Source organism: Pan troglodytes, chromosome 6 (genome assembly GCF_028858775.2).
Source record: "Pan troglodytes isolate AG18354 chromosome 6, NHGRI_mPanTro3-v2.0_pri, whole genome shotgun sequence".
Lineage (NCBI taxonomy): Eukaryota > Metazoa > Chordata > Mammalia > Primates > Hominidae > Pan > Pan troglodytes.
The window spans coordinates 122,532,046-122,545,134 of record NC_072404.2 but is presented as its reverse complement, the minus strand read 5'-3'; the positions used below and the strand labels follow the sequence as shown (position 1 = coordinate 122,545,134).

At 35.9% G+C, this 13,089-nt stretch overlaps 1 protein-coding gene across 1 annotated transcript in view; it reads right to left on the bottom strand.

The window, feature by feature from the left end:
• Positions 1-5,488: 5,488 nt before the first annotated feature.
• Positions 5,489-13,089, bottom strand: part of PRKAR2B (protein kinase cAMP-dependent type II regulatory subunit beta) — a 119,771-nt gene continuing 112,170 nt past the window's right edge. The window contains exons 9-11 of the mRNA XM_001148361.6: positions 11,349-11,414; positions 11,074-11,212; positions 5,489-7,545 (exon numbers count right to left, since the gene is read on the bottom strand). Of these exons, the coding sequence (XP_001148361.5) occupies positions 7,412-7,545; positions 11,074-11,212; positions 11,349-11,414 (339 nt within the window). The 3' untranslated portion in view covers positions 5,489-7,411. The remainder of the gene's footprint in view (positions 7,546-11,073; positions 11,213-11,348; positions 11,415-13,089) is intronic.

Genomic DNA, 13,089 nt, shown 5'->3' with positions numbered 1-13,089 from the left:
TAAAAAAAAAAAAAAAAAGACCTGGCAAGAGATTGACATACTGCTTTACCCCTCTCCAGTACACAAACTGTGAGATCTGCTTTCAGCTAAACCTTGTTTTTAAAAGTTAAACTATTTTAAAGTTTTTACCAAATGCCTTAGTGGTGATTTTTTTTATCGGGGGACACCGGAAATGGGAAAAAAAATTCAACTTTAGATCCAGATATTGTACAATATGTTACAAATAATAATGTATCCTTTAATAGCTCCGTAAAGCCTTTTCCATTCATTCAGAAACGTTTAGTTCCATTTTTTGACCACTGTGCCAATTATTGAGAATAAAGATAGAAAACATTTTTTGCACACTTTTTCTCATTTTTATCCAAGTCTTTAATATGAGTTAAATTTAGATAGTTTAGTCACAACTGATTAAATACTAGTATCAGAATTCGCTACACCTTTAAGTGGACAATTAGTCCAATCTTCTGACTTCCGTGGGGGGCTAAATGACCACATTAGTAGCTTATGTGTATTTAACAGAGACATCATCATTAATTGAGTGACCAATAAAACTAGCCAACTTATAAGCCAGAACAAAGATCAAAGTACAAAACTAGTAAGATCTCCTTCGAAATTTTTACATGTGCTAATTATACTCTCAGACTAAAACAGATATAACTACAGTTTTTAACTATCCTTCAGATGTTTCCATGATAAAATTGAAGTTAAAAAATCAGTTACTTTAAATAACACCTCTTCTTGATTGGTACAGTCACCATATCTATACACACATATACACACATAAAATGTATGCAAAAAAATGTCAAGAAATTGTCAAATCAAAATGTCTTTCCAGCGGTTTGTAAAGTTACCTCTGTTATCTTAAATATCAAGTTCTAATTTGTTAGAGATAGTAAAAAACGAACAGAAGAAAAACAAAAAACCGATAAATCCTATTTAGGAGTGAAATAATGTGTTTCCCTGATTCCACCATATTTGACACACCAATGACTGCTTTGCTGAACTAAAGAGAAGTTCAAGTACATGCATTGCCTGATATTGAAAATAATCACTTTGAATTGTCAAAAGGTAAACAAATGAAATCACATGAACAAGTACTAAATGGAGAAATTGAACACATGTATGGTCTAAGTACTTCTCAAAGTTTTCAGACAGCATCTTGCATGTTTAAACTCCAACAAATATCCTTCCATATACCTTACTATCCTTTCAAATGAGTTAATTTTCTAATTAGTTCAAAGTACTCAGGTAATTCAGTCAAGTTGTAATGAAATCCATAGGAGCTAATGATGGCCATTTTAGAACTGAGTCATCTGTCTCCTGTTCCTGTAGTTCTTGATGCAACTGAAGTTTAGATTTTGCTCCGATGACCAGAAAGCAAGACCTTTCTTCAGTGGCTGATAAGCTAATGTCTTAACACTATAACCACATTAGGAAGAAAAATCAACGTAAAACGGAAGAATCAAAATGATTGTGTCTCCGGCTTGGGTAATTGCAGTATGTTGGGGAAGGGTGATTATGTTGATGTTATTGACTGAGGGAATGCTGGAGAGGATAGCAGATTTGGGGACTGGGAGGAAGGGAAAGGATAGGTTCAACCTCGGGTGATGAGCATGCTGTGCAGGCAAGAAATTTGAGTCCAGAGGTCCTTGGGCAGCTGAATATATTCATCTGGCATTTAGGAAGTCCAAGTCTGGAGAAATAAACCTGGGTATCCTCAGGACATAGAGAGGAGTACTCATTTTTTTATCCCAATTTTTCCCAAAAAGTTTTTGTCAAGTCTAATTTGGTATAAATGAAAATGTATTTAGAGAAGGCAACAATTCTATTTCATCTCACTCTCGATGTTTAAAATCAAGCTCAAATGACTATTCTCATGTCCTGCAAGTTTTCTAGAGATCATTACTGTTATCTGAACTATTTAACACAAACTCTCACATAGTATTTTCTACTCCCGTCTATTTGGTATCCTAGGACCTTCTCTATGTTTAGTTGCTAGCAAAAAGTACCTCATTTTAAGTGCAATTAAGTCGGATAAAGAGCAATTAAAATTGTAGGAATAGGGCGGGGCACGGTGGCTCACGCCTGTAATCCCAGAACTTTGGGAGGCTGAGGTGGGCAGATCACAAGGTCAAGAGATCAAAACCATCCTGGCCGAAATGGTGAAACCCCATCTCTACTAAAAATACAAAAATTAGCTGGGTGCGGTGGCGCACACCTGTATTCCCAGCTACTCGGGAGGCTGAGGCAGGAGAAACGTTTGAACCCAGGAGGCAGAGGTTTCAGTGAGCCGAGATCACACCATTGCACTCCAGCCTGGGTGACAGAGCCAGACTCTGTCTTAAAAAAAAAAAAAAAAAAGTAGGAATAGTACACACATCGCTTTTATCACACTGTGCTAAACTGAATATTGTTGCTTACATTTGTCCCCCCTCCACATTTACATTCTCTCCTTATCAGTCACCATCTCATGCGCTTTTTTTTGTCTGGTCCATAATAAGCTATTAAAAAAATACCTACCTGTGGAACAAATGAATAAAAAGGGGAGACAAGCAGCATGAATTTTCTCATATACAGCGTAGTGTAGCACTATATATAGGATGCTGGTCTGAATATTTGACTTTGTTAAATAACTTGCATGCACTTTAACTGTCACTTCCTCTATGCAGTCATTGTTATTATTTGAGAACATGTCTCATCTTTCAGCTATGTTTGTATGATAAGCACTATTATTCATTTTTGTTTCCCTCACAGTGTGAGTCACTCAAAGGCAAACCAAGTATTGGGTTGCTGCAAAAGTAATTGTGATTTTTACCATTTTTACCATTTAAAAAATGGCAAAAACCACAATTACTCTTGCACCAACCTAATTAACACTTCAACTCCTTCAAGTTATACAGAATATAAGTAATAAAGATGTTGAGGATATTTAATTAAGTTCAGCTTTAAAGTGCAATTATGAGAAAATAGATTTACCAAAGATGTCTTTATAATGTGCACCTTTCTTAAAATATTGCTTGGCTTTTAAAAAATGTCATTTGTATATACTTCAAGAATATAGTCATTATGTAAAGGAAGTACACTTGTATTAAATGTCAGCCCTTGGCCTAAGAGAGGTGATGAAGTTTCAGGGATGCAGAGTTTATTCTCTTGTTCCTCAGCAAGATCTAGGAAGGTTTCTGATTAGGACCAAGATGGAAAACCAGTCATCAATAGCAACTTTATCTGAGATTTTAACTGGTCATATTTCCTGTTCATAAACTCATTCGAAGGTCTACTTTGTAACCTTTCTTTTCAAGTTAAATAGAAAATATTTAAGGTTTCATGTCTGGGTTGTTACAGTCAAAAGCTACAGAAAACTTTCCCTTGTGCCTGAAAAAAAGGTCATTTTCTGTTTTCCAGTGACAGTAAAAAATGTATATGCTATAATGAATCAGTTATAATTGGTGCTGATAAAACATGATTTAATGTATATACATTTTGTAGCAGCATTTTTTATATTTGGAAAAATGATGAGACTCAGGCTATGGTTACATCAAAATCTGTGAAAACCACCTCCTTGGTAGGTAGCATTCATTTTTGTGGTGTAGACATTACTTCCCTATCATGTATCACCACATTTTCCTATATATGTGATACATACTTCTTCAGGATTTTCTAGGCAATTTTAGATTTATAAATTTGAAGCATAAAAAGGTAAAGAAAGACCCAGATCTGTTGGTCACATCAAAAGTTTTCCTCTCAAAATAATCTTATTCTCTGCATTGGAAACTATATACCAATTTATATGCCAGGCTCATTATTTGGGAAAATATATGAGGCCATGAATTGGATGAGGAATCAATAGATCTCAATTTTCCATAAGTTCTGCCATTGACTCACAAAGTAAATGACTTTAGTGAAGTCACTGATTGTCCTTAGGTATACAAATTGAACTGATTTAAGGTCTCATAGTTATTGACACGAGTCTTCTGCAAATAACTGGTATACTTTACTGCTTATATTTCCATAATTCATTACACTTTTAAAGGGTTTTTATACCTGTGAAGATGAACAACTCTGTAGTCTATTCAACCAGTTTTGCTGCCTTTAAAAGTATTCTAGAACAGGTAAGGTTGTCTCAACTCATTCCAATTCTTCCTTTTTTGTCAAAATTCTTTCTGATACTTGGCATCAGGCTATACCAAACACTAAATTTTAGAAGCCAGCATTCCTTAAAAACTATATTTCTCTTAGGTAGTAATTTTTTTTTTTTTAAGAATCCCGTCCAGCAATTTAACAAAGCTCTGCCTTAATCCAGATGTATGACTCACCTCTCTAGGCCTACACAGTATTAATTTTCCTTAAGAATGGCAAAGGTCATCTCATCCTTTATAACGTTTTTTGAGAAAGGAAAAATTCTATCAGTATCTGTAAAGATGCTTTGGAAAGGGAAAGAACACAGCGTTTTTAAATTTTACGTTTCAATAAAATCCGAAGTCTCTTGCTTCATGCCGTTTCACTTGAAGACTTTTTAAGCTTGTTGGGTTTTATAGACGGAGTCTCGCTCTGTCACCAGGCTGGAGTGCAGTGGCGCAATCTCGGCTCACTCCAACTTCTGCCTCCTGGGTTCAAGCGATTCTCCTGCGTCAGCCTCCTGAGTAGCTGGGACTACAGGCACATGCCACCACGCCCAGCTAATTTTTGTATTTTTAATAGAGACGGGGTTTCACTATATTGGCCAGGATGGTCTCGATCTCTTGACCTCGTGATCCTCCTGCCTCAGCCTCCCAAAGTCCTGGGATTACAGGCATGAGCCATGGTGCCGGCCTTTTAAAGCATTTTAAATGGCATTTAGCCAGAGTTTATAATACTAATCCTAATGGTAACACATATACATTCACCTAAGTTGTGTCACAGGTAACGTGTATGTTAAAATATCTGCACTAAGCCCTAGTACATATGGATATGTAGAAAACAACACACACACACATACACACACACACACACACACACACACACACACACACACCTTTATTTAAAATAAGGGAAAGCACCGTCACTCTTGGGGAAAAAGTCCTCACCCCTTTCCTTAGCCACACATGATACACGAGAGGCTCTGTCCTTGAATGAATGGTCAACAGAGAATTCTCACATAGTAAGGAGTGTTGATTAATAATTAAATAATGACATCCACAAGTCAAACTTGAGCTGTTTTAATCAGATAATTTTACACATAAATTCCTAGTTAGCCAGATTTATTTGGTTATTCTAAATGGCCAAATAAATCTGCAACACACCACAATTATTTCTCCCACACATGATGAATAGCTAATAATTTTAAAAACCTATTGCCATACAGAACCATACTTTCTTACTATGTTATGCCCTGGGGGTTAGCTTCCACATGCCACATTGCTATCATGCTTTTCAATGAATTATGCATTATGCACGTCAGAAAACCTTAAAGAAACAAGCAAAAAAAGTATGAAAAACAATAATTCATGTATTTTATTATAAAAGTGTGCTTTATTGTAAGGAAAATTTAAATATAACCAACAATACTGAAAATAATGTACGTGGCATTTATAGCCTTGGTCAAAGTTCTTTATTAAACAGGCGTTTGCTGTTCCATGAATAGTTAACAATTAGTTTATGCAACAAAATAGATAACTTGAAAAAGTGAGTAAGAATACAGAATGATGAACCAGGAATCTGGAGTTCTTTTGTGTTTTTTCTTGTTTAACAGACATGGCTTTTAAAATAAAATCTGAAATATAAAACAAGTCATCTTCATGTAGAGAGCTCTCTTTTCCTACAAGAAGGTTTTGCAAAAATGTTAAACAGTGTTCTAAAAATGTGGCTGAAGTTATACTTTACATACTTTAACTTCTTATATATACATTATCCAATTAACATTCTAACCACATTTTCATATACAAGTGGGACCATAAACATTCTCTAGTAAGACTACACTAGCACAGAGTAATTTTACCCATGTATATATATATTCATTTGAAACCTGTTTCCCAAAATGAAATCACTCATTTAAAAGCAAACAACTGGTTAGAATTAATGTCTCTAGACACTGGGTCATGGGGCCTAGAAATCATGTAAGAGTATATTGCTTTGGTTGAATATAATTAAATTCATCTTATGTGGCAGCATACTGAGCATATCAATGAACAATGAAAATCTAGTACATCTGAGTTCTTTCTGCACTAATTTCAACTATGAGTCTACATTAAAGCAATGGCAAGGCCTAACGGTATATATGGTAAGGTCAGAAATTCATTTTGTCTTTATATAGGGTTATACTCATAAAAATTTGTTTCTATTCCTCTAGAGGATGTTTTTAAGAATTAAAAAAACCAAACAAACCCATATTGGCTGCTGATCAATGAGATTGTGGGTTGGCAACCATCCTAAGGAAGAACGGAAACCCAAGGGAACAGATGTCTACATAGGACTGTATTACGCAGGCCTAGTGAAGAACAAAGAAATAAACTGTGGGCATGCTGATAAGGATCCCACATTATTTTTGGGATAGGAGAGATTTTTTAGGTGTAAAATCTTAAAGAATACAAAACATGTCGGATCTTAAGTTTAAATCACTTTTTAAAAAAACAAAACTTTGTGACATTAAATGTCAAGATCAAATTTTTAAAGACATAGAATACAGAGAATTGCAAAATAAAAAAAAGCAGAGATATGCTTGATGAGGGAAAAATGCATTAATGATCTCTCATCTAAAACACTGTTTTCCTTATTATCGTAATGACTAAATTGCCTGTCCATAAAACCACTGGAATATGTATGTTACTGACATTATGCCAACAAAGTCAAAATGTACTTTATTGCAAAAATATAAAAAGTTTTAAAACTGCATATGATATTTTATACCATTTCACCAATAGGCCAAGGCCAGCACATAACTTATCAAGCTAGAAAACTTTAAAACAAAAATGATTAAAATTTTACTGTGTTTAATGAGTTATAAAAAAAAGTGATGCCATGCTGTGTAGCATGTTTAACTGCCAAGTGCCCTCTTACATGGGGATAGTCACTAATATGATTATCAGTCTGAATAAGTAAAACACATATAGCCTATGATAACATCCTTTAATTATCTTCTTAAACACAGATACTTTCTATATATTACAATCATTTTAATAAACCTTTCAGTCATAATTTTGTGGAGTACAAAGTCATTTTATCAGTATGTTGATTTTTTTATGAACTACTCTTTAGAAAGTGATGTTAAAGCCTATTGACTATTAAATCACTACTGTTTATTGATACGTTGTAAATGTAAAAAAAGGAAAAAACCTGAAATCACAGAAAATGCTTGGCATCTACACAAACACATTCTCAGTGGACTAACCACTACTGTGTAATTTTGTCACTACAGGTCTTGCTCCATACTTTTGCTTCATGCAGTGGGTTCAACAATATCCATGTTTGTTCCAAACAGGGCAACTAACTGTTCTTCATAGGTAGCGATGTTCCTTTTCATAATTTCCATGCAAGGTCCCAGAAGCCTTTCAAATGCTTGCACATCCATTGCTGAGAAAAGAGAAGATTTTTTTAAAATAACATTCTTTGCAAATCTGCAGAATTTCTAAGTCATTTACGATACCGACTCCATATATATCAATAATGCAATGATATTTTAGGTAAATACTATAAAATACAAGAAAAAGCATAATGATAAAAATGTTCCACTTGAAAAAGGAAGCAGCCAGGGCCACACTCTTGGACCACACTCTGCAGTCCCTCGGCAATATGATGAGCAATGCTAAGTTGGTGGGAGGTTCCTGGTCCAAGCTGAGAAAAGAATGAGGGACTATCATGGAAAGACCTTAGAATTTTAAAAAATAAATGTGCTGTCTCCACCTTAGCAATGTGAACTCCTCAAGGGTGGCACAAGAGTGTTTTCTATCCTGTGTTCCCTTCTCAGGGTTTAAAATGCCATGTTGTGAAGGCCAAGTGCTAACCTTTTGTAAGTTTTGCTGCCATACTATGTCTATGCAATCCAAAAATGGCAGCTGACATAATGCTTTTGTTTACTTCTATAAGTACATGCTAGAAATCACTTTGCTTGCCTGTCTCCTGGATTTTAAAACTGGATTTATAATATATAAATAGAAAATATGATCATACTCTATACATAAAAGTACAAATTAAAATAGATCTTCTTTGCCTTTTAAATTAAAGATAAAAAGATAAAAAAGGCAATGTTTACAAGAATAGGGTGAATGGGCATTATGGCACTGCTAGTAGCGTATAAATACAAGTAATCTGGCAATATGTGTCAAAAGTTAATTTTTTAAAAACCCACTCCTGAAAACCATTTCTAAGGAAAACTCCTATAATACAGAAAAGTCTTCTGTGCACAAAAAATTGCTCCCCACAAAAAAGTTGGAGCCAAAACCTTCAAAGTATTTACCACTAAGGAATGATTAATTTATCGTGTATATATTTACCTAAAAGAATTTTAAAATTTGGTGTAATAAAATAAGAACATTCCTAAGCTATAATGAACTTTAAAAGTTGTTTGGAAAACTGTTTAACAACTGGAAGCCCACACAAATAAAAAGGACAAGAAGGAATTATAATAGCAGAAATCACTGAGTGGCGGTGGTATGTTTTTTCTACATTTTCTGTATTTCTCAGGTTTTCTTTCATGTGAGTATAATAATCTATTATTGAAAAAAAATTAACAGACTTTCACTCACTCACCTTTACTCTTTCTAATAGACTTTCACTCACTCACCTTTACTCTAATACTTTGACTCACTCACCTTTACTCTAATAGACTTTCACTCACTCACCTTTACTCTAATAGACTTTCACTCACTCACCTTTACTCTAATAGACTTTCACTCACTCACCTTTACTCTAATAGACTTTCACTCACTCACCTTTACTCTAATAGACTTTCACTCACTCACCTTTACTCTTTCTAATAGACTTTCACTCACTCACCTTTACTCTTTCTAATAGACTTTCACTCACTCACCTTTACTCTTTCTAATAGACTTTCACTCACTCACCTTTACTCTAATAGACTTTCACTCACTCACCTTTACTCTTTCTAATAGACTTTCACTCACTCACCTTTACTCTAATAGACTTTCACTCACTCACCTTTACTCTAATAGACTTTCACTCACTCACCTTTACTCTTTCTAATAGACTTTCACTCACTCACCTTTACTCTTTCTAATAGACTTTCACTCACTCACCTTTACTCTAATAGACTTTCACTCACTCACCTTTACTCTAATAGACTTTCACTCACTCACCTTTACTCTAATAGACTTTCACTCACTCACCTTTACTCTTTCTAATAGACTTTCACTGACTCACCTTTACTCTTTCTAATAGACTTTCACTCACTCACCTTTACTCTTCCTAATAGACTTTCACTCACTCACCTTTACTCTTTCTAATAGACTTTCACTCACTCACCTTTACTCTAATAGACTTTCACTCACTCACCTTTACTCTAATAGACTTTCACTCACTCACCTTTACTCTTTCTAATAGACTTTCACTCACTCACCTTTACTCTTTCTAATAGACTTTCACTCACTCACCTTTACTCTTTCTAATAGACTTTCACTCACTCACCTTTACTCTAATAGACTTTCACTCACTCACCTTTACTCTTTCTAATAGACTTTCACTCACTCACCTTTACTCTAATAGACTTTCACTCACTCACCTTTACTCTTTCTAATAGACTTTCACTCACTCACCTTTACTCTTTCTAATAGACTTCCACTCACTCACCTTTACTCTTTCTAATAGACTTTCACTCACTCACCTTTACTCTAATAGACTTTCACTCACTCACCTTTACTCTAATAGACTTTCACTCACTCACCTTTACTCTAATAGACTTTCACTCACTCACCTTTACTCTAATAGACTTTCACTCACTCACCTTTACTCTTTCTAATAGACTTTCACTCACTCACCTTTACTCTTTCTAATAGACTTTCACTCACTCACCTTTACTCTTTCTAATAGACTTTCACTCACTCACCTTTACTCTTTCTAATAGACTTTCACTCACTCACCTTTACTCTTTCTAATAGACTTTCACTCACTCACCTTTACTCTAATAGACTTTCACTCACTCACCTTTACTCTAATAGACTTTCACTCACTCACCTTTACTCTTTCTAATAGACTTTCACTCACTCACCTTTACTCTAATAGACTTTCACTCACTCACCTTTACTCTTTCTAATAGCCCTACTTAGGGAAATTACCTGCCAGTTTCTAATCGTCTTCTCTTCCATCCAAATTTAACACTTGATTAATATTATACTTATTTAAACCCTTTTAAAGAATGACTTCTCTAAGAAGTTAATTCTAAGGATCCTTGCAAATCTTAAAAACATTAAGTTTATGCTATTGAATTATGGATGAAAAGCACAGAGAGGGTAATAACTGTGAGATCAATTTTCTTAAAATACCCTCCATATTGCCACCTTCTAAACTGTATTTTCTTATCAAAGTAAGTGATTTCTCAGATATATAATCTCAGATATATACAGATGTCTGCACCTGAAGATGACATTTCTGCCAAGCTACTCTGGTAAAATAGTAATAACAACTGAACAGCAAAGAACATTTGACTGTGCTTTGACAAACCTGAACCTTTGTGTCCCAATACTGTAATGAGTAAGGATTCTCACAACATCTCAGCATTCCCCGCAGATCTTAATAACGGACTTTATAAAAATAGTACTTTAGCCTTCTCTTTTGAGGAACATAGCACATGTTGCTTATTTGAGAGATTCCATATAAAACGTGGTACTTGGAACTCTTATTTTAATGACTAATATGGGATGTTATTTCATATATACACAAAAGAGCAAAATGTATCTGGATGTAAAAATTTCGAAGAAAAAATGGCTTCCACAAATTGATTTTATAAGGCAGTGAGTCCTAATCTTGTTACCTTTTGTGGGGACCACAAAACCTGTGAACCCAATAAAATGATTCACTCAACATGAATACATAAAATGCAGACATAAGTTCAACCAGCAGAAGCACGCCCACTGTTGCAATCCCTACCTAAACATTTGACAGTCCCAATGGCGTGGGCAGAAGCTGCTCGAGGTTTGTTAGTTACCAGGGCAAGCTCTCCAAAGTACTGTCCCCGCGAGCATCGAGCGATTTCTACTGCACCATTCTCTTCCACTTCTGATTTACCCTGACAAGGCAATTAAAAAGATGAGCTTTTCCTCAGCTTATGAAAAATAAAATTAACCTCAGTCTAAACATCAAAAAGTAGATCTGTTGTGTTCCTTGCTAACAGTATGTGGGTTCTGAGGACTTAGAATGCTTACCTTTCTTTTCATAGTAATTTTCACTTCTCCAGATTCTACAATGAAAAAAGAATCAGCCGAATCTCCCTATTGGAATCAATAACAAAAACAGACGGTGAAAATGCAAATTAATTGACAACAATCTTGTTACCTTTCATATCCCTAAAATTGATCCAACCCCAAAGTACACATATTCACCTGAAAAGTGAAGTCCTAAGGGAACAAGCTGTCTCGGTTTCTAAATCAAGAGGTTTTTTTTTTTTTTTTGAGACGGAGTCTCACTCTGTTGCCCAGACTGGAATGCAGTGGCGCGATCTCGGCTCACTGCAAGCTCCACCTCCCGGGTTCACACCATTCTCCTGCCTCAGCCTCCTGGGTGGCTGGGACTACAGGCGTCTGCCACCACACCCGGCTAATTTATTTGTATTTTTAGTAGAGACGGGGTTTCAACGTGTTAGCCAGGATGGTCTTGATCTCCTGACCTCGAGATCTGCCTGCTTCGGCCTCCCAAAGTGCTGGGATTACAGGCGTGAGCCACCACGCCCGGCCCTAAATCAGGAGGTTTTGATGGACAATTATGTAGTAATGATTTCATTTGTAAAATTATTTGAAATAATACTTTCTTTTTCCCCCCCAAGATGGAGTCTCGCTCTGTCACCCAGGCTGGAGTGCAGTGGTGCAATCTCAGCTCACTGCAGCCTCCACCTCCTGGATTCAGGCGACTCTCCCACCTCACCCTCCCAAGTAGCTGGGATTACAGGCATGTGCTACCACACCCAGCTAATTTTTTTTTCCTTTTTTTAAAATTTTACTTTAAATCAGGGATACATGTGGAGAACATGCAGGTTTGTTACACAGGTATACATGTGCCATGGAGGTTTGCTATACCTATCAACCTGTCTGGTTTTAAGCCCCGCATGCATTAGGTATCTGTCCTAATACTCTCCCTACCTTCACTCCCCACCCCCTGACAGGCCCCGGTGTGTGATGTTCCCCTCCCTGTGTCCATGTGTTCTTACTGTTCAACTCCCACTTATGAGTGAGAACATTCGGTGTTTAGTTTTCTACTCCTGTGTTAGTCTGCTGAGAATGATGGCTTCCAGCTTCATCCATGTCCTGCAAAGGACATTATCTCATTCTTTTTTATGGCTGCATAGTACTCCATGGTATATATGTACCACGTTTTCTTTATCCAGTCTATCACTGATGGGCATTTGGGTTGGTTCCATGTCTTTGTTATTGTAAATAGTGCTGCAATAAACATATGTGTGCATGTGTCTTTATAGCAGAATGATTTATATTCCTTTGGGTATATACCCAGTAATGGGTTTTCTGGGTCAAATGGTATTTCTGCCATCAAAAAGTGGGCAAAGGATATGAACGGACACTTCTCAAAAGAAGATATTTATGCAGCCAAAAAAAAAAAAAAGAAAAAAAGATCATTACTGATCATTAGAGAAATGCAAATCAAAACCATAATGAGAAACCATCTCACGCCAGTCAGAATGGCAATTATTAAAAAGTCAAGCAACGATAGATGCTGGTAAGGCTGTGGAGAAATAGGAATGCTTTTGCACTGTTGGTGGGAATGTAGATTGGTTCAACCATTTTGGAGGACAGTGTAGCAATTCCTCAGGGATCTAGAACCCGTATTTATTTATTTTTTTGTATTTTTATTAGAGATGGGGTTTCACCATGTTGGCCAGGCTGGTCTCGAACTCCTGACCTTGAAGTGATCTACCTGCCTCAGCCTCCCAAAGTG